The sequence below is a fragment of the Synchiropus splendidus genome, chromosome 10 (assembly GCF_027744825.2).
Source record: "Synchiropus splendidus isolate RoL2022-P1 chromosome 10, RoL_Sspl_1.0, whole genome shotgun sequence".
NCBI classification, from domain to species: Eukaryota; Metazoa; Chordata; class Actinopteri; order Syngnathiformes; family Callionymidae; genus Synchiropus; species Synchiropus splendidus.
In genome coordinates, this window is record NC_071343.1 from 15,927,768 (window position 1) to 15,948,344 (window position 20,577).

General features: G+C 43.5%; 1 protein-coding gene and 1 gene segment (V, D, J or C); both read left to right on the forward strand.

The window, feature by feature from the left end:
* The window catches only part of LOC128766475 (Ig kappa chain V region Mem5-like), a 49,470-nt gene extending 46,995 nt beyond the window's left edge, over positions 1-2,475 (forward strand). The window contains 2 exon segments of the V gene segment in view: positions 1,055-1,092; positions 2,051-2,475. Of these exon segments, the coding sequence occupies positions 1,055-1,092; positions 2,051-2,367 (355 nt within the window).
* Positions 2,476-4,978: 2,503 nt separating this feature from the next.
* On the forward strand, positions 4,979-20,461 carry trappc10 (trafficking protein particle complex subunit 10). Its single transcript, XM_053878136.1, has 23 exons — positions 4,979-5,150; positions 6,926-7,007; positions 8,182-8,317; positions 10,269-10,468; positions 10,919-11,114; positions 11,315-11,426; positions 11,495-11,742; positions 12,137-12,283; positions 12,358-12,472; positions 13,184-13,260; positions 13,338-13,429; positions 13,726-13,866; positions 14,242-14,351; positions 15,142-15,671; positions 15,750-15,891; positions 17,676-17,834; positions 17,905-18,134; positions 18,205-18,305; positions 18,371-18,494; positions 18,581-18,745; positions 18,803-18,983; positions 19,396-19,587; positions 19,746-20,461. Exons 1-23 carry the CDS (start codon positions 5,090-5,092, stop codon positions 19,991-19,993), a joined length of 3,789 nt encoding a protein of 1,262 aa, XP_053734111.1. The 5' UTR covers positions 4,979-5,089; the 3' UTR covers positions 19,994-20,461.
* The last annotated feature ends 116 nt before the right edge of the window (positions 20,462-20,577 follow it).

Below are 20,577 nucleotides of genomic sequence, written 5' to 3' on the forward strand. Positions count from 1 at the left end.
TGTCTTCAAGAAATGATGCTTCTGTCTTCATGTTGATCGCACTGGACTTGACTCCACAACTCTTCTTCTATGTTTTCCAGGTTCATCAGGAGACATCGTCCTGACTCAGACTCCTGGATCTCAGTCTGTAGCTCCAGGACAGACTGTCTCCATCACTTGTAGAACAAGCACAAGTGTTAGCACCAGCTACCTCCACTGGTATCTTCAGAAACCCGCTGAAGCTCCTAAACTCCTGATTTACAGCACTTCAACCCGTGAGTCTGGAGTTCCAGATCGTTTCAGTGGACAAGGATCAGGGACACAGTTCACTCTGACCATCAGCAGAGTCCAGCCTGAAGATGCAGGAGTCTATTATTGTCAGCAGGGTAGCACTTACCCGCTCACACAGTGAAACAAGGTCGTACAAAAACCTCCGTCAGCTGGAGAGGAACTGATCTGACTCCACTGCTGCACATGAGTGGAGACACTTCACAGGTCACATCATTCACGACATGAAAAACTCTCAATGGAGTTTATTATTATTATAATTATAATTATTATTATTAATATAATTATTATTATTAGTATTATTATTATTATTTCAGATGTTCCTCTGAATATTGTGTCCTTTTGAACAGCTATTCTGTTGTAACACATGAACCTGTGTGTATTTCAGACAGTGGAGGATCCTGGAGTTACCTGAGGAAACTCACAGACATAAAGGAGTCAAACCAGGATCTGGGGATCATGATGCTGCAGCACTGACCACTGCACCTCCTTCAGTGTGGCTCCATGAAGAAGCTGCTGAGTCCTGGTTCGAGAAAGACCTGAAATGGGCTGAGGACACGTGAAGGAAATGACCTTTGACCTCCTCAAGTCTGAACGTTGGACGACATGAGAGGAGAAAACTGCAACATCTCTCTGTCTGATGAGGAGAACATGCTTCAGCAGCAACATGTCTGCAAGTGAGGAAGAGAGAAGCAAGAGCAGTTCCTGCTTCACTGTCAGTCTGATTCTAGTCACTTTGTGTGGCAGAGGTTTTTGTAGCACGACTGGCTGACTTTGTGTCACTGTGGTACACGTTCGGAGGAGGAACCAGACTGGAGGTTGGAAGTAAGTGCTCACTCTCACACTTGTTTTTACTCAGAAATAGAAACTAGATGTGAAGTTTTGATTGAAAATTCATGACTCAAAATGCATAATTTCAAAGCGAAACTTGAGAATTTGTAGCAGCAAATAGTGAATCTAGTCTTCAGAAGACAAGTGGACAATCATAGAAAAAGTTGAAAAGGGAATGAGTGGATGTGAGTTTAGATTCAAGCATGAACTGATCTTGACAAAAATAAATCTAAAAAAAAGTGAAGGAATTGAAAAGTAAAAAAAAAAAAGATTCAATATTGATTCAGTATTTTCGTTAGTGAGGTTCAACAGATTTCTATGAGTTTCTCATTAATTTAATGTTTGAGCTTTAAAAGTTGTTTTTCAACTGAAATGTAAATTTTGCCTTCCTTTATGGAACAAAGACCTCTCCCCTTCATTGATGTTCTCTTCCTCTTGTCTCAGGAATCATTGAAGAAAGGTTTTCACATTTTCATCTCAAATTCTTTTCTTTGATCTTTCACTTCTTAATTTGTAGTTTTTTTATGATTTTAAAAAGACAGTAGAGGAGTGAGACAGAGGGAGTTCAGGGTGATTCTTTCAGTCCACTTCTCTCCCTCAATCCCACCATAACTGGTTTCATCCTCTCATCCTGCAGCAGTTCTCCCTCCCCTCATCTCTCCTTCTCTCCAACTTCCTTCCAACTTGATCATCTTGATCACACCATCTCCTTCCTTTTCTCCTCTTTTTTCAGTCTCTCTCCCACTTCTCCTTCCATCCTCTCAACATCTCCAAGTTAATTGTAAATTTTCCTTTATGTTCTCCTTCCTTCATTCTCACCTCATACATCTCCACTTCCTTCCTCTCTTCCTCCTGTCTCTCCCCTCTTCTCTACCCTCCCCTTCCCTCCTCCTCCTTCCTTCACGTGTGTGATGAGAAACATCCATGATCTAAGGTGACCACTGTCTCCCAGGTGACCTCCAGCCCACCCTGACCGTGCTGCCCCCCTCCAGCCAGGAGCTGCAGCAAGAGAAGGCCACGTTGGTGTGTCTGGCCAACAAGGGCTTCCCGTCAGGCTGGACTCTGTCCTGGAAGGTGGACGGCCAGAGCAGGAAGGGGAGCCAGAGCCCCGGGCTGCTGGGGAAGGACGGCCACTACAGCTGGACCAGCACCCTGACCATCCCTGCTGACCAGTGGAGGACGCTGGGCTCTGTGACCTGTGAGGCCACCCAGGGCTCCCAGACTCCAGTCTCAGAGACACTGAGGAGACAGCAGTGTTCCCAGTCCTGAGCAGACCGGCCTGGACTCCAGCAGCTCTCTGCTTCTGTCCCTCGCTCACTCTCTGACCACATGTTCACTCTTTTGTTTCTTGGATCACTTCATGACAATAAAGACGTCTTCATCACATCTTTGGCTTCAACTCTGTTCAGTCGCGTCTGAATCTGATCTCTAAGATGAGATAAGAAAAGCCTTTATTGGTCTCACAGGTGAGAAAGATCATCATTCCAGCAGCTCAGTGACGTCAACAGAGCAGCCACAGAAAACAGGTCAAGAAAACAAACATCAACAAAATATGGAAGTAAACTAATAATAATCATAATAATCATAATAATTACAACAACAATTATTATCATTATTATGTTCTTGATTCACGTCACAAGAGTCAAACAGCAGTTGATGTGAAGAATGTGAGGAAATGTAGAAAATCTGAGGGAGCAGAAGATTTTGGAAACTGAAATGTGAGTGTTATGAATGTTTCACGATTGTGAGTCAGTTGCACTTGAATAGAGTTTCTTCCTTTTGATTGTTTTTCAAACCACCAACAGCAAAGTGAGATATTGATAAAATTCACCGAGAATATCATCAACAAATCATGCCCAACATTATCAGTGAAATGAAATCAATCTGAATAATGTTTCTGAACTGGTGTGGACTCAGTTTGAAAGAGACTTTTGTGACGAATCAGCAGAAATATTTAGAGGTAGTTGCGAGGTAGAGAAGATAGAAAAACTAATAAATGGTCAAAAGTTAAAAAGTGCAACTGTGAAGTGAAATAAATTGTCAAAGTCTGAACATGAGCTGATGTGAAGTGTCTCCACTCATGTGCAGCAGTGGAGTCAGATCAGTTCCTCTCCAGCTGACGGAGGTTTTTGTACGACCTTGTTTCACTGTGTGAACGGGTAAGTGCTACCATGCTGACAATAATAAACTCCTGCGTCTTCAGGCTGGACTCTGCTGATGGTCAGAGTGTACTCTCTCCCAGATCGCTGTCCACTGAAACGATCTGGAATTCCAGACTGACGGCTTGATACAGTGTAAATCAGTAATTTTGGAGCTTCGGCAGGTTTCTGAAGATACCAGTGGAGGTAGCTGCCATCATATGAGTCTGCTCTACAAGTGATGGAGACAGTCTGTCCTGGAGTTACAGACTGAGATCCAGGAGTCTGAGTCAGGACGATGTCTCCTGATGAACCTGGAAAACATAGAAGAAGAGTTGTGGAGTCAAGTCCAGTGCTATCAACATGAATCATTTCTTGAAGACAGAGAAGAGAAGGATGAAGGTGGAAGCTGCTTCTTTCAGTCTCTCTCCATCACAGCAGAAGGTGAAGCTGCTGCTGAAGCTGCTTGTCAAAGTCTCCAGAAGAGTCTCACCGTGAACAAGGAGGCCCAGGGTGAGCAGCAGTGGACTCAGTGACATCATCATTGTGGTGGCGGCGTCTTGTGGACACTCAGTGATCAACTGGGAGCTCTTAAGAGCCGCCAGCAGAGAGGAAGGACACACATGCAAACACAGTGAGTCAGTCAAGTGTGTGTGTTCTCAACATGTCCTGGTGTTTCCCCTCACAGTCGCTTTCACAGTCACAGTCAAGAGTGGGGCATGTGAGGAGGTAGGACACACACACATACAGGTGTTCAACCCCGCCACAAATAGGTAAAATGATTGACTCAAATTGCTCGTAACACATTTTGAACATGCCCTCATGCCACTGCGAAATGCGTGTGTCTTTTTCTTTTTTTAATCTACACATTGATCTTCGATTTCAACGGTAATATCTGGAGACATCTAGTTCACATCAGGTCATTCCTCCGTTTTGTGTCTTTAACCGCAGTAAACCCAAAACGTTTCACTTCCTCACGAGACAACAGGTGTCTCTCCTGAGCTGTGACCTCGCTCTGCTGTCCTTCCGGACTTTTTCCACGGTCAACTGGAACCTGATTTGATTGACAAGAAGTGTGTGTGCATGTGTCTGAAGAAAATGTTCAATTTTCATCAGGATTGTTATTGAAAATGTTGGACTGACCTCAAGTCATACCATGCCTTTGTAAAAACTATAATTTTTGTCATCTTCTGAAAGTGGAAATCTGCCCCATTGAAGAGATCTGTAATCTGTGTCCATCACATTGTAAAAACTTCATATACTCCACTAATACAGTGTACCAATAATTTCCATTATGGCTCATTCGTCCTGCTGTATTGATCATTGACTGACCAATCTGTAGCACACCTTTTTGTCACGCTGCACATTACCGGATAATACAGTAGCTTGAGAACTACAATATTGAAACAGACATCATCATCGGGTTATGGAACGCAAACTATTCTCGTCGTAGCAGTAAATACATTTGTCTGTAACCGACCCAAGTCAACTCTTGATACTTTACGCTCCACCAGCCAACGTTTCAATGTCTGGAAGAGATTTCTTCGACATTATTTTATTTCAGAGCATAATTAAGAACATATTTTCCCGAGCGTAATAAAAAGAAAAGTCGGAATTAACTGCCTTCTAGATGGATTCAGAGCGCGTTGGAAAGCTGCTGTGAACACTCGCCAGAGCGGGACGGAGTGGCCTGGCCCTTTAACGACGTACAGGTCACGTTCATTTTACGCACTTCCCGGAAGTGTAGTGGGGACGCAGGCCCCAGCGATTCAATACAAGTGCAGAGATAAGCACTTGCTAATAATAAATCCGTGTCTGAATGTCATTTTCATGGAGTTCTACCTCTAACACGCATGGAGTGCCAAGAGGAAAAGCCGATCATCTACACCATGGAGAACAAGCCGATTGTGACGTGTGAGTGTTTATTTGTATTGACACTTGACAGCTAGCATGCTAGCTGGTTTCATTAAAACGCAACGTACGTGCGTTTGTTTGATCTTAACCAGCCTGGTGGGGCTGCATGCCGTGGCGCATAAGCTTATCCTCACCACAGAAGTGCAGGTATAAGCAAAAGGCGGCAGTTATTGCGAATAGCAGACGCGAAAAACGTACAGGCCCGGCTAATGGTGTGACGTCACGGCGGGTTGCAGCAGTTTTGGGGAACTCTACTGCCAATGATCTGGTTGTCCTCTAAAAATAGAAACAACAGCCAAACCACTGGACTTTGGAGACCATTGACTCCGTATCGATCACACTACGTATTACGCTGGAAGCTAACTGCTTGTATTGTTTCGTTACCTCTTTATTTTTGTCGTATGATTATGTTCAGTCACATGGCAGAACATTGCCTTCGCTAACACTACTGCCATGAACATGATGGTTCCTGATTTTTTTTTTTTTTACTTTATAGCTTAACACTCTGGTTTCCATACTTCACTATTATATAGAATTGTATAACAATGTTTATAATTAATCCATACACTTCAGTGTAATGTATAATATATGTAAATATATAATACATTATTATAAATGTCATATCTTGAGCGACTGAAGAAACATAATGTTTGCTTTGTGCTGGATGCACTAGTTGTCAATAGATGGACCTGTCGGTGCCGGAGAGGGTGACCAACTTGGTAATTTCTCAACGGTCTTCGGTCACACAGTCTTCACACTTAGTCTTTCTCATCACCATCATATGAAGACACAATTCTTATCCAGATTCTCAAGGCTTTGCTGCTGATGGCTACTGCTTTTTAAAATCAATAACTATTTTTATATCTCAAGGAAGTATTAACACAAAGCTCAGAAGTTCAGTTTCTAATGGGAGATGTGGAGGAATGCACATCGAGCTCAGTCACTACTCAGCTGAATGGCTCAGTCATAAAACCATTACCTTCTTCCTCGTGCCACTCTGTAGGTTTGTTTCACGGCAGCCTGCTCCAGTTTTGCACTTGTTTTTCCCTGAGAAACCAGGAACTTCAAGAGTGCCAAGTCAGCAGGTTTAATTCACTGTCAGCCAGTAGGTTTGTTGACAAGGTGTTTAAAGGGAGTCACCATAACATTGTGTGCCTGTTTCACTGAGTGTCAATGATCAAATGACAGATCTTCAAATGCAGCCCAATGGGGACAGACAAGTGCTTCTCTGAACAGAGCATACACTGAACCACAAGCTTATGTACCGAATGGAGAAATATATTCACAACAACTTTGATGTATATTTCATTTCGTCACATTAACTACTAGGTAATAAGAGCTTGAAATGTTGCAGTGCACCACCACAAGAGCTATTGAGCTGAACATGCACATTGAATCAGGTTAGGTGCATGACACAAAGCTATCCATCGCTGACAAAACAATGTCCCACTCAAAAAAATAAATCAATTGAAGGAGACAAAAGAAACATGATAATAATAAAACAAATTATTAATTTCAGTGGAAGAGGGTATGGTGCCGAAGACCTGGCCTGAATGCTGCTTAGGATTGTTCAGTCAAGCACAAACCAGTTGTTAAAATGCACAAATTGTGCTTCTTTCTTTTCCATCACTTTAAAAGGAAGTACCTGACCTGACGTTGAATTTAATCTACAGGCACTTAAAAAATATTTTGGCCTGAAAACATATTTGAGCGTTGTACTGATACGATGTATTGTGTTGTTGATGTCCTTCTTTCAAAAGTATCTTTTCTCGCAGGCGCTGGGGACCAGGGCTTGTTCACTTCTCTGTATACCTCATTGGCACAGCAACTTCCCAGAGAGCCAATGGAGTGGAGGAGGTAAGTGACTTGGGAAAAGTAATCCTACGATCAGTTGCGTCGATAAATCAAAGCGGTTGGTCAGAATTATTGTCCTCCCTTGGTGCAGTTTGTGGGTGTGTGTAGTCACCATGTATGAATAGAGAACTGCGGTAAGCAAGCCCATATGTTGGAGAGGAAAACCACTGGTATTGAGTAGCTAAGAGTATCAATTTGGCTATTTATTTTTATCCGTGTCCACAGTCCATCAGTTCAAGCCAAGACTGCCAAGTGTTTTAATGCACTCACGTGGATGGCATTGAGGCACCAAAGACGCCCTTTGTCAACATGAGGTTTTGTTGCAAGTGAAGCAGTGATCACTGACGCGGATTGATTTCCGTCGAGCCCATATTGACTTGAGCTGATTCTGATCGGAAGTGTAGCTGGAACTAGAACGCCACACTCTCAAAAACAAAAACATCTTCTGTCAAGTAAATGCCGAAGGCAAACCTTGTGAGTTTAATTTAGGGAAAGCTGTTGAGAATGAATCAGCTTTAGTCACACAACACTTCAGGTTCAAGTGCGGAAGAAACACAAAGTCCTTCTCAGTTGCAAAGGGAACATAGTGAAGGCCAAAACAAGCACAACCACACGGACAGGAACCTAGATCGAAAAAATGGAGTCAGGAATAATGCAGACTGAATTATTATTATTTTTTTTTTTTCTAATGCTAAGGTTGAATAAACATCACTCTTCTCAGCTGTTTCCACATACAGTGATCACGACTCATTTTTGCTCTGAAATGAATGACGTCCTCCTCATGACTTTATATGGCGGTTGCAAATCTGACAGTAAAACATGGACAAAGACAAATAAAATCTAAGTGTGCCTGAATGAGCTAGATTTCTTGCCGCCTTCGACCGGACTGTTTCAGACAAGCTGTCAACATCTATGGCAGTGATGGTTCACCCACAAGTTCATTCCTGCATGTGTCTTTATGCTTTAAAAGAACAAGCCATTTGGATTGAAAGTTGTGTGCAACCATACATGCTGGGGAAACCAGCGATTGAGCTGCACAAAATGAAGGCTTTTAAAAAGTGTCTGGTTTGAGTGACTGTGTTTGTTAATATTAGTAGAGGTCTGAGACTTAATTATGATGGGAGAGATAATCTATATCTTTTACTGTGTGTATAAAATCGCTTGCCTTTTTCTGCAGGACATATGGTCGTGCCCCAAAAATGATTCACCTTGAGGCTAATTTTGTGCATTTTAAAGAGGATCTTCTCCCCAAGGATGGCAACAAGGCCCTCCTGACTTTTCCCTTCCTTCACATCTATTGGACTGACTGCTGTGTAAGTAAAAACCAGCTTTCAATATTCAAAGTTCAGGCTACACTCTAGATAGAATGGCATCTGAACAGCCACGTGGAAGTGAAATTGTCTCCAACTTCCTTGTTTCTCCTGAGATTCCAATCAAATCGTTTTGAAAATTCTTGCTGTGCTGTCAGGATTTAAAAAAAAAACATTTGTGTTGAAAAAAAATGTAGGCAGGGAAACCTCTGGAATGTCTACATGCTGTACGGCATATATTTATAGTGATTTTTAATGTTTGTTTAATTGAAACAAAATGAATGTTGGAAATGTTTTCAGTAAACATAAATGTTCATGTTGTGATCCACAAGTGGCAGCTAACTTTCACTCATCCGTATGACCGAGCCTGGTCGTGTGGTGCATCTTTGAGACTTAATATTTTTCTGCCACCACCTCATAAATTCCAATGCGACAAAATACATGAAGTGACATCACAAGTGAACAGTTAATCATTTAATTCTTGTTGATCCTGACTTTGTTTCTGAACAAACAAACACTTCCAATTTTGGGAAGAATAAAGGGAATATAATCTAATTTAACACTGACTCGCTGGCGACTTGGATACAGGTCTCCAGCCGGACCAGCAGAGGTCGCTCTATATCAAATCTGAGCGATGAAGGGGAAGCTAAGAAAATGTGCCAGTGTTGTCGCAGTGTTGTTTGGCCCACTCTGTTAAGCGTATTTTGACTCGAAATGTGGCGTCCTTCTGTAACTCAATGCGGCTAATTTATCACGATTATTTTATGACGTTGTCCTATATTTGGTAGCGGGGTTATGAACTGTCAAAATTCCCTTTGATTCGCTGAATAGTGTTGGTCTAACTGGTAATTTGCATAGTCGTATTTAGAATTTCATTTCACACTTAAGCCAGTCAGCTGCTTCCATAATACGATTTAATCATAGTGCTGCCTTTTTGTCCTCCTTCATTATTCCAGTAATTATATAACGCTGTAATTAGACTATTGTTGAGTTATTTATGGACATGTTTTCTGTTGTATCTGTTTTGATTTGTAATGCAAAGTTTTATTCATGTATTTGAGGGAATTTACTTGAGTGAGGATTTGATCTGTGTAGGGGTAAATTCAGTCCATCTTTTGACACCTTAGTAAGCAGTGTTTATTAAATAGTGATTATGATTTTAGCTACTCATTATGTAAATTACATGCTTTTTTGTTGAATTGAATGAGGAAATAATTGTTCATCTTGCAGTTTAATTATAGGTCTTATTTGGTATAAAGTGTCAAGCTACTGTCATTATACCAATGTATTTCACTGAAGGTGTTTTTATATTTGGGTTATACTATGGGTTATTTATTGAATATACAAAGACCCAAATAACAATACAAAAGCAGACACAATCATTACACTTTTCATTCTAGCTATTCAAATTTTCAGAACTGTAGTTTTGGACTCCATTGTGCAACCTTGAGGGTTGTTTCCTCATCCTAGCAGTGGTCAGAAAACAGTTACATAAGCCATGACTCAGCCAAACGCATCCTTCCTCCAGGATATTATTGAAACTGGATTCAAGCTGCTGACCTTTAACAGCGGAGCTGGACACCTCAAATATTGTTTTATGAAACTGCAATTCTTTTTAACACCATAATATGTTGCCTTATTGTCTTTAACTGTCTTAGTATTCTTAAATTTGTAAATCTTAAACACGTTTTGGTACCATTTTTCTGAATTATTAAAATATTAGATTCTGTTCCATTCAACGTTCTTGGATGGTTGTGTATTTAGTTTTGTCAATTTTGAGTTGTGATTTTTACTTTGCCACAAAATCTCCACAAGATTTCACTGTCAAAAGTTTACGTTTACTCAAGTTGTTATTGTTGTTTTTAAATGTCTATAAAGAAATGCATCAAGAAGTTCGTAAGAATGTCAAATAAAATGATTATTTGTCTGAAACCATCTGTTTTCTGTCATGTAGGACACAGAGACGTACAAGGGCTCCGTGAAAGAGGATATGCTGCGATGGCAGAACAGTCTACGTGCTCACGGATCCACCGACTGGGTAATCATTGTCGTGGAGTCCAACGACAACAAGAAAAAGAACAAGACCAACATCTTGCCACGTTCGTCCATCGTGGACAAGATCCGCAGTGACTTCTGTAACAAGCAGAATGACCGGTGAGCAGCAGCAGTCCTACCTTCTCTGAGCTGTTGGTGCTACTTGTCAGTTGGTTGGCACCTTCAATTCCAAAGTAGTCATTTTTGTTGAGTAAGTGAATGGTGTGGCCTCTTAGTGGATGTTTTGCGTCAAGTGTGTGGTATATCTGGACCAAATGCATAACCAATTGTGACATTTGATCGCACCCTGGCAGCAGATAATAACATAGCCATTGTGGTCACTGTTACCTGCAAGCCCTGTCAAAGGAGCTTACAGAACCTATTGCTCTAGGATAATAGCTGTTTAAAATCGCTGTTGATATTGCTGCGGACAATCAATACGGAGGCGTTTTTTGATCGGAGTCAAATTGTGTCTCATAGCATTGTTCCTTCCAAAATATTAATCTGTTACGCAAGTTTCTGACAGTGAATGTGCTGGATCTGATGTTAATGTAGATGTGATCTGTCCAGGTGTGTGGTGTTGTCAGACCCTCTGAAGGACTCGTCTCGATCTCAGGATTCGTGGAACTCATTGCTGCTAAAGCTCCGAACGCTCCTTCTCATGTCCTTTACCAAGAACTTGGGTCACTTTGAGGACGACATGCGGACGCTGAGAGAGAAACGCACCCAGCCTGGCTGGAGCTTCAGCGAATACTTCATGGTCCAGGTATGAGGACCATAGATTGACATAATATTGCATGATGTTTTAATGTTTCATTTGAGCTCACTGACAAACGCTGAAATGCGATGTGATTTTTAGAATTTACCGTACTCTCTTACATGTACAAAAATGTCAGGAAGTTGCCTATTGTTCAGGTGCCATTGTGGTTGAAACTTTATTCAAACATTTTGTTTTTGTTCCTGCAGGAGGAACTGGCCTTTGTTTTTGAAATGCTGCAGCAGTTTGAAGATGCCTTGGTCCAGTATGATGAACTTGATGCTCTTTTTACCCAATATGTCCTTAATTTTGGGGCAGGAGGTACGTTTGAGCAAAAGGATGATGATCTCGGGAAACTGCCATCATTTATTAATGTGCATATTTCACAGACACGGCAAACTGGCTCGGCTCTTTTTGCTCCCCGGTGAAAAACTGGAGTGGCTTGTTGCTCCGGCGACCGATTGATATGGAGAAGAGGGACTCCATCCAGCGTGGTGAAGCGAACCTGCTGGACTTGAGAAGCTACCTCTTCTCCCGTCAGTGCACTTTACTAATCTTTCTCCAAAGGCCGTGGGAGGTAACGCAGCGTGCTCTGGAACTGCTGCACAACTGTGTCCAAGAGCTGCGCCTGCTTGAGGTAACCCGCACCTCCACAGTAATACAGCTGTCTGTGGTCTATATGTCCTCAGTCATCAAACTGTTAAGGTGATAACCAAGTGAAAATCAAGAGAGAAGTGCTGTTTAGAACTGAAATGACATGATAAAGTGAGTAATTCAAAATTAAATTGAAACAACCACTATACGTCAATCGCTATTGTTTATTCATTACTTACCTTCCTGAAAGAAATGCGACATTAGTTCCTGATTTTAAAATACTCAAGAGCAACTCTGAGATGAATAATAGTGCAATAATTCACATTATTTATCCAAAACTGTGCAAAAATATAGCTGTTTAGAATCTCAATCTACATGATTATTATTTTAGTTTTGCTTATTTACTTTCCCTGCTCATGTGTCTTGTGGTTGTGCAGGTGTCTGTCCTAGAGGGGGCGCTGGACTGCTGGGTTTTTCTCAGCTGCCTGGAAGTTCTCCACCGGATTGAGGGTTGCTGTGATGAAGCTCAGCTGGCTGCTAACTGCTCCCACACTGTAGGCTTGTGGGCCTACGCTACTGACAAGGTACGGTCTGTTGAATTTGTACTTAAAAACTGGGCAGCTTTTTTGACACTGACCATTCCCTGTATTCTATTCAGTTAAAGTCCCTAGGCGAGCTGTGCGGTCTGGTATCGGAGAAAGGACCAACCTCAGAGGACTTGAACAGGACTGTGGATCTGCTGGCGGGACTAGGGGACGAGAGGCCCGAGACTGGTGGGTTATTTCTTTTTACCACTTTAACACTAATGGAAACCCTTGTTTTAGAATGTCTCAGTTTGGACCTGTATGATGAAGCTATCACAGGAAACATTTGTTTCTCAATGGTGCACTGATCTGAGGACTGAAGTGAACTCAAGCGTTGCTTTTGTTGTGCAGCTGCCAAAGCACAATCCCACTTGTGAGTTTCATTTACAGTGTGATGCGGTTCTTTTAATCTTGAGGTGCTGTCGTGTTTTCATTAGTCGTCTCAGCCAATAGAATCTGTTGAACAGGACGCACTGGGTGTATGAGAGCATAGTTTGTCTCTAAGATTTATGACAAACAATGTTGAGAGCAGGTTTGAAACTAATTTGAACACTTGAATAAAGTTGTGGGGTCATCCCATGATTGAAAAACATGCTTGTAAAAATCCTGTTTTTCTTGATCTTAGGCCTTTACATGATGTCGATGGAGTTTCCTGTCTGTGCTGTGAGCCTTGTTGAGTTATTTGGCAACGTCACATGAACGCACATACTGTATTTGGTGGTCAAACTGGGTTTCTCAATCATCTCCAAGATGTGCTGCCAATACATATTTTAAAGCCTCTTAAGTCTGACCTATTTTCTGTTGCATTTCTGTTGCCATCGACCTCGAACCACTTTGTTCACAACAAACTGCCATCAATTATATAGAATTAACAGCAACGCTGACGCCCTGTCTCCACAGTCAACAGCTTGCAGAGTCCATACAAAAAACTCAAGGAGGCGCTGTCATCCGTGGAAGCCTTTGAAAGACAGTATCTTGTAAGTCAGAATAATTTGTTCTGCATCTGAACTATTGAGGCCGGTTTGTGCGAACTACCTGTCGTCCACTCTCCTAGGAACTCTCACACGCTGCCATGGAGATGTACAGGGCCATCGGTCGACTGAGATCTGCCAGACTTGTCGGGAAAAGTTTGGCTGAGTTTTACATGTAGGTGGACATGATGCTGTCTTCTGCTGTTATTTGTTTTTTGCTGTTATAGTCTTGGTTGCCACAACGCCAGGTCCAATTCCACCAACGTAGTAATGAAGTTTAGTATTGAATTTATAGAATTTAATTTCAAAACATTTCTCGTCACATTTCACCAATCTTGACAGAGTCAGTCTACTCTTATTAAACTCAGATAAAATGAAGTGTCACGTTGAGAACATTCAGTCTTAATGTCTGTATAAATCGGGTCAACTGAACGTAATGTTAACCTCCTTGGTTTTTGTCGCCTTTTCCAGGAGGAAGGGAGATGCTGAGCGGGCAGAGACCTTATTACAGGAAGCTCTCAAGTCATATGTAGCAGAGGGTTGGACTTTTCCAGTCACTCATACTCGGAAACAGATTGCAGAGTGTCAGAAGCGCCTAGGAAGAACTGCTGAGTATCCTTTTCAGTCCCAGTTTCTACTTCAAACAATGATTGACCCAGTCACAAAAAGTATTTCAAATTTAACCAATGCAAAAAGAGAAATAACTAGTTAGACTCACACAGAGAATGTGTAAAGAGGGGGGTTTGGTTCAAGCCTTTCCACAGGCAGACTGCAGTCCCATAATATATATATATATAATTCCTGCATCTGTGAACAACATTGGTACCTGATCAATTCTATATTTTTATTGTGTCAATTAAACAACCTCAAGAATATGACGGCCATATGAGGTTGTTTATGTATCTTCTGCACCATTCGTAATGAATCAATGGGCTTCTATAAATACTGTTTTTATGTGTAAATAAGTCTCCTTCACGAGCTGCACAGCTACCTGCAGACGTGCGCCCTGTTGGCCGGAGATGCCAATCTGACCACAGATGAGAGGAAACAGTTCTGTCAAGAAATACTGACGTTTGCCGGCAAGTCTGGGAATGACAGTAAGTGTTTATGTGATTTTCTGTAGAGAGAGAGTTTAACTCTTAAGTATTGAAAATGTTCTTGTGGTGGCAGTCTCCTTGACCCTATTCTGACGTATGCATTTCAAATGAGCATAATCCATCCTTGAAGGTTTGTCTTGGAAGTTCACACCATCTCAACATAGAGAGATGGGGTCTCTGCTTACATGATTCTGATAGAGCCCAGCACGTCTGTAGTAGGACCCATCCACCCCTAAACATAGAGCACATTCAGCATGTGACAACATCACAGGGCTTTTCGGGCAGTAAATCTTTAACCATCGGTGCAATTCAGAAAAGTTTTTTTTCAAATGATATAACTAGATTTTTACAATAAAAAATTGTGATTTGCAGCAGCAGGAGTCGTTTTGGTGTATTGAGTAAGTTAGGAAGCGTCTTTGTATTATTTACGCTTTAAGTTCAAATTTCTCTTGTCAGTGTGTTTATATAGACTATTTTGGAGTACGTAATGTGTTAAGTTGCAAAATAATAAATTGAAAAAAATCATCTTATTCTGGTTTTACATAGTCAATTATTTTCTGTAATGTTGGATAATAACCAGGAAATTCAAAGAGGCAGGGACAAAATCATTCATACATGGATCCTTTTTTTTTTTTTACAGTTCTACTGCGATTAAATCAAAATATTATTGTTGTATAATTGTAGTAGTAGATTGCTAGTTTTCTTTTTAAAGAAACTAACATTTATGGCGGTAATGAGCAGATGGGGCACCATTCAACATCTCTTTTTTCGTCTACACGTTTCTCTGCAGTTCAAAAGGTAACTCTAAGTATGGGAGTCTTTGCCCAGCTCACGCGCCTCCAGTTCCACCCAGCCACCGCCTCCGTCCACTCTGGAGCTGCCCTCCAGGTGGAGCTGACTCTGCGGTGTTTGATGCCAGTGACGATGCACATCCAGCAGCTGGTTGCCAGCGTCCACTTTGACCTGGAGCGAGGAGGGTCTGTAGGGAGGGCCAAGGGAGGACAGAAACAGACTCTTCCAGGGACAGTAGACTTTAACCCGTCTAACTCATCGGCCGGTCCTCCCTCCTCAAATGTGGGCCCTTTGTTAGAACTAGATGAGATCCAGGACAGGAGTCCCTCGGACAATTCGCTCAACTCTACCGGCGTAGTGTGTAAGAACACACACTTGATCATTCGTCGTCATGACAGCAACTCGCCGCCTGAGACCCCCAACTCGATCAGCCCCCCGACTGTGGCCATGAAGGAGGGAGCGCAGATGCTAAAAGTGCAGGATGTGACGTTAAAGCCAGGAGATAACGCCGTCACATATACAGCACCAGTGAGTCACTCGATTTTTAGCGGAAACCTTCCACATGACGATCTGAGTCTCATGTTTGTCTCTGTGTTCTCCGAGCAGAGTGGGCAACCTGGTACCTACACGCTACGGCAGCTGTGCGCCACTGTGGGTCAGGTGCAGTTCGTGCTTCCTCATATCTACCCATCGGTCCAGTATGAAGTCTACTCTCAGGAGCCCCAGCTGACAGTGGAGCCTCTCTCAGGTGAGTCAGCAACTTTACACATGTGAAGAGTAGGGTTGGGCGATATGGACAAAAAAAGTTAGCACGCTAAATATAGTAATTACGACGATCACAATAATTATCACCATAAATCCATTTTCCTTCTATGCCATGTCTCTCTCTTAAAATGGTTTCCTGATGAAAATCATTACTGGAGTTTTTTGGAAAATTTTATTTGTTGTCTAAATATAATAGTTAACCAAGTGTAGAGACGAGAAATCCAATGTTTCATGTCTCTCGCGGAACCCGGTCGTTTTATTTAGGGGTTAAATTGAGCCGTCTGTCTGCTTTATCTCTTTATAAATGATCACTTAGTCATATTCTATTCTCAAAATCATGATCATACAAACTGTCAGTCCTTCCTCTTGTGTGAATATTTTCACAATTATCGCTCCTAAAATTGTTGTTTTGCTTTGCCTTTAAATATTGCACAAACATTTTAGAATTTGTTGATGGTCCCTAACTGATGCCGGGTCGTAGCATTAGTGCTGCCTGTGATAGTGTGTCCGTGATCAGTGAACCCTAGTTGGGCATGCGGAAGATCCAATATCCAACTATTTTCACCTCGGTTTTTGGCCGTGGCGCCAGTGCAGCGTGGGATCTGCATGTGTTGATGTGAACCAAGGCAGACGACTGCGTCAGAGAACCTATGAGGACCACTCCATCTCAGATCCAGAGACTCAGAGTCGACCAGTGTCATTATCAAAGGTTCCCTGTATTAAAAATAAGTTTAAAACTACCATCGTGAACCAAAGTCCACCACACTCGGCGCCGCGCTGTCACGGTCTCCAGCTCACGTGTGCAAGTCCAATGCAGCGAGTGTGTTTAGCGACTTAATAGTGAGATGCAGAACTGTCATCGTGGAGACTGTGTTTGGCGGTGAATTGTGTACGTGTATTGTATTGTAAGTTATCACCCATCCCTCGTGAAGAGAGTCACGCCATTTGTGTTCTTGAGAGTTTTTTTTTTCCTTTATATCACCTGACATGCCCAATTTTCCCGTAGCCCCTCTCCCTTACTGAAGCTTGATGTCATAAAGAGGAGGAAAGGGGCGTGTCAAGCTCGCTCTGAATTAGACCTGTCAGTGGAATGACTTTGTCTATGTGATATATTAGCCCAGTAATTAGTTTCAACATCATTGTCAACAGTGATGAAACACTAACACATCATATCAAAGCAGGTACACCCATCTAAATGTAATGAACACTTCAACTGGAATGTAAAACGTTTATGTGTGTGTGTGTGTGTGCTGTTTGACCTGCCAAAACACTCTCTTTGTGAGGACATTACACTGAAGACTTTAAAAGAACTGGGTCATTACCATGAGGTATAAGTTTGGTTCAGAGTCCTGGTTAAGGTTAGTTATAAGGTTAGTTAAAACTACAAATAGCTGGCTTTTAGTTTAGGGTGAGAGGCTGGGGAAAGCATTAAGTCAATAACAGTCCTCTCTAAGACAGGACGTATTTTGTTGCCAGATTTTTCTTGGCACTTTGAGTGATCTCACAGAGTGAAATGAACAGTCTCACACAGTTCATTTCATCTCCGCTGCGCATTTTAATCTGCGTTCAGGCTGCGCTGCACGGTGTTTGATGGAGTCACACACCACTATTTGGCTTTGGTGACTCTTCACCCCATAGCTTGGTGTTGCCTTTTTTCAGTATTCGGCCACGAATGTTCGGTACTTCCCTATAAAGTGTTCTGAAAAAATAAATAACTTTAGTTGTGAACCAATGTGGTTGCAGTTATTTCTCTCCTCTGTGCTTCAGAGCCGCTGCTGGCTGGTCTACCACAGATGGTGAAGTTCACTCTTCTGACCGGTCACTACTCTGTGAAGAAAGGAGACGCCCTGCAGCTCAGCAACACTGATACTATGCCCATCCTTCCATCCACCAGCTGTACCGCACAGATCAGCAACCCTGCTGCAGGTTAGTCATAGCACCATGGTGAAACCGTTGAGAGTGCGCTGTCTCATTTCTGCCACTGTGAACCCTTCAGAGCTGGTGGGGGAAAGTGTCCTCTCCATCCAATCTTCTGAGAAGGTCACCAGTATCAGCCTACCCGCCACGCCTCCCTATCACACGCTTGTGTTCCACCTGGAGGTGCTGTGCATCATCCCATCTGGACTGGACCGGCCCAGCAACGAGCGGCTGACCAACGGGGAGGTCCGCCACCGGCCGCGCCGCTACAGTCACCCTGACACGCCCATGACGGCCATCGACCAGCGGGTAGGGCTGCTGTGTTTCCTCCTTCCCCTCCAGACTACATTCCTTCATCAACCTTTATTGTCCCCCTCAGATGTCCATCGACTGCCCGTGGTCCATCTACTCCACCCTGCTGGCGCTCACCTTCTACATCCCCTTCAAGACTAAACACTCACTGCTTTCCGCTGGTAACAGGTCAGTCTCACCTCCCCCTCCAGGATTTGAGCGCACACTTCATGTGTTCACTGGTCTTTCCACAGAAAATATGTCCAGGTGTGTGTACAGAACGTGTCAGAGGTGGATTTCTCACTCGCGGAGCTGAAGCTGTCAGAGAAGCAGCAGTCGGGTCTGGAGCTGCAGTCCCTAAACACCACTTCAAAACAGGTGAGCAGCACCTGCAGTGGTCGTACTGCACTGTCATGAGTCAGGTGTGGCTCCACCTGTACTGATCCTGTCTGCGCTCTGGACAGCTTCTATGCAGCAAACACAGTCTCTTCTGCTTGTGGGAGGTGAGGTGGAAGGACGACCTGCCCTCGTGCCTGCAGTGCGTTTTCTCCGCCAACTTCTCGTCCCCCGACCAAGACGTCTCTGCCTTCAAGCCTTTCCTCTACCAGTTCCAACTGGAGAGAGTCATTGTAAGTCCAGCGCTTTGCCGTCCGCCAGCGACGCCTTTTCTGACCGTCTCTTGTCAGACTTTGTACAGCGTCCGAGCAGAGATCATGCCGCCGGCGGGAGAGCTGTACTGTCGCTCCGGCTCCCTCTGCGGGCTGGAGGTTTGTATAACACGACTGACGGAGCCTGCCGAGGGGGAGTTGGTCGAGGACAGCAAGACAGACTCTGATGGGCTGAAAACCACCAAGCTGATGTATGAAGGTAGGACAGTAGACGTGCAGGAAAACATCAGCGCGCCAACGTGTCACAGTTTTTAATGTCCATGTATCATAAACAGATGCTCGGGAATGTAGATCAGTCAGTCAGTCGACGACGTCACCTCAAAACATCTAGTTCCGCCAACAGCATCTTTCACAGAAAGTAAACATGAAAGTGTGTGTGTGAACACTGTCATTAAAGTTTAGCATGCTGCAACACCAATTACAATGAGTCACGACTTAGCAGCAGTTCAGTGTGTCAAATAATAAACCAGTTCTTCTGAAAATAATATTGTCAGTTGTAGGTCTTTTTTCCCTATAAATAATGTGCCTTGTTATAACAGACATTAGAATCTATCCATGTACTTTGGCGATACGACTCATACAGCTGGTCTGATGTCCGTGTGCGCCCACAGTGGCGGACAGCAGCAGCAACTGGGCCGTGTGTGGGAAGAGCTCAGGGATGGTGCTGATGCCCATGAAAGCCAACGCCACCCACAAAGTACAGATCGAGGTGATGCCTCTGTTCGCTGGACACCTTCCTTTCCCCAAAATCAAAGTGCTCAAGTACCTGCCCCACACTGCAGCACCCCCCCAGCCTGATCCAGGTGAGAGAGACTGCAGGCGTGTGGGAGTGACATCGCCTCTTTTTCAGTCGCATGGTCATTAAACTGAAATTACTGTGTCATTATCTCATTTATACTCAAGTGTCAAACTAGATTCATTGTCACAGTTGGAGTCATGCCAGAATCGTTGTGCTCCACAGACAGCTGCGTGGAGAACGACAGCCTGTCTCTGCTGGACAAGACGCTGGATGACCAGGCGGACACGGCCAGCATCCGCAGCCGCGGCAGCGTTCACTCGGTGGGCAGCGGCGATCAGCAGCAGAAGGGCGTGGCCATGCCTCGCCTGGAGCCCTTCAGCCTGGGGCAGGTGTTCAACCACAGTCACGCGCAGCAGGTCCTGGTGCTGCCCACCACCGACGACCACATCATGGAGGTCAACGCCACATGACCCTGGTGGTCAGATGGCCTCTTGTAGGACTGAAGCCCGGTTCTGGAAGGACCCTGCCAAGCTTTCCCTCCAGGGCCCATCAGGTTCACGAGTCCATGACAAAGACAGTCAGAACACTGATGTGATGTGGACTCTCCCTCCCCCCTCTAGAGCATGAAACGTTCATACGGACCAGACCCACGGAAGAGCCAACAACATCTGCTGATTAATTTAAAATCATGTTTCTTTGCCATACTGTGTACATAGCTCAACGGATTTATAGATGGAAATATATGAATATATCTATGGAAGTGAAACCTGGCACTCTCCGACTCTCCCTGGAAGCACCAAAGCTCTAAGTGTGTGAATGCAGCTTCTCGAGTGCCGTCACTGTGACTGTGTCCATCTGTTCTCATGGAATCATCGCTTTGACTTCTCTGTCTCGGTCAGGTTTCAGGAGCTTTTGGAAAATAAAACTGATCAAGTCTTGCTGCTTGTCGGTTGTAAAGCTTTGCTACGGATGTAGAAGAGACAAGGTGTCGAATCAGCTGCCAATATTGGTCACATATCAGGAGCTGGGCTGGTGAGGCTTCATGAAACACTGT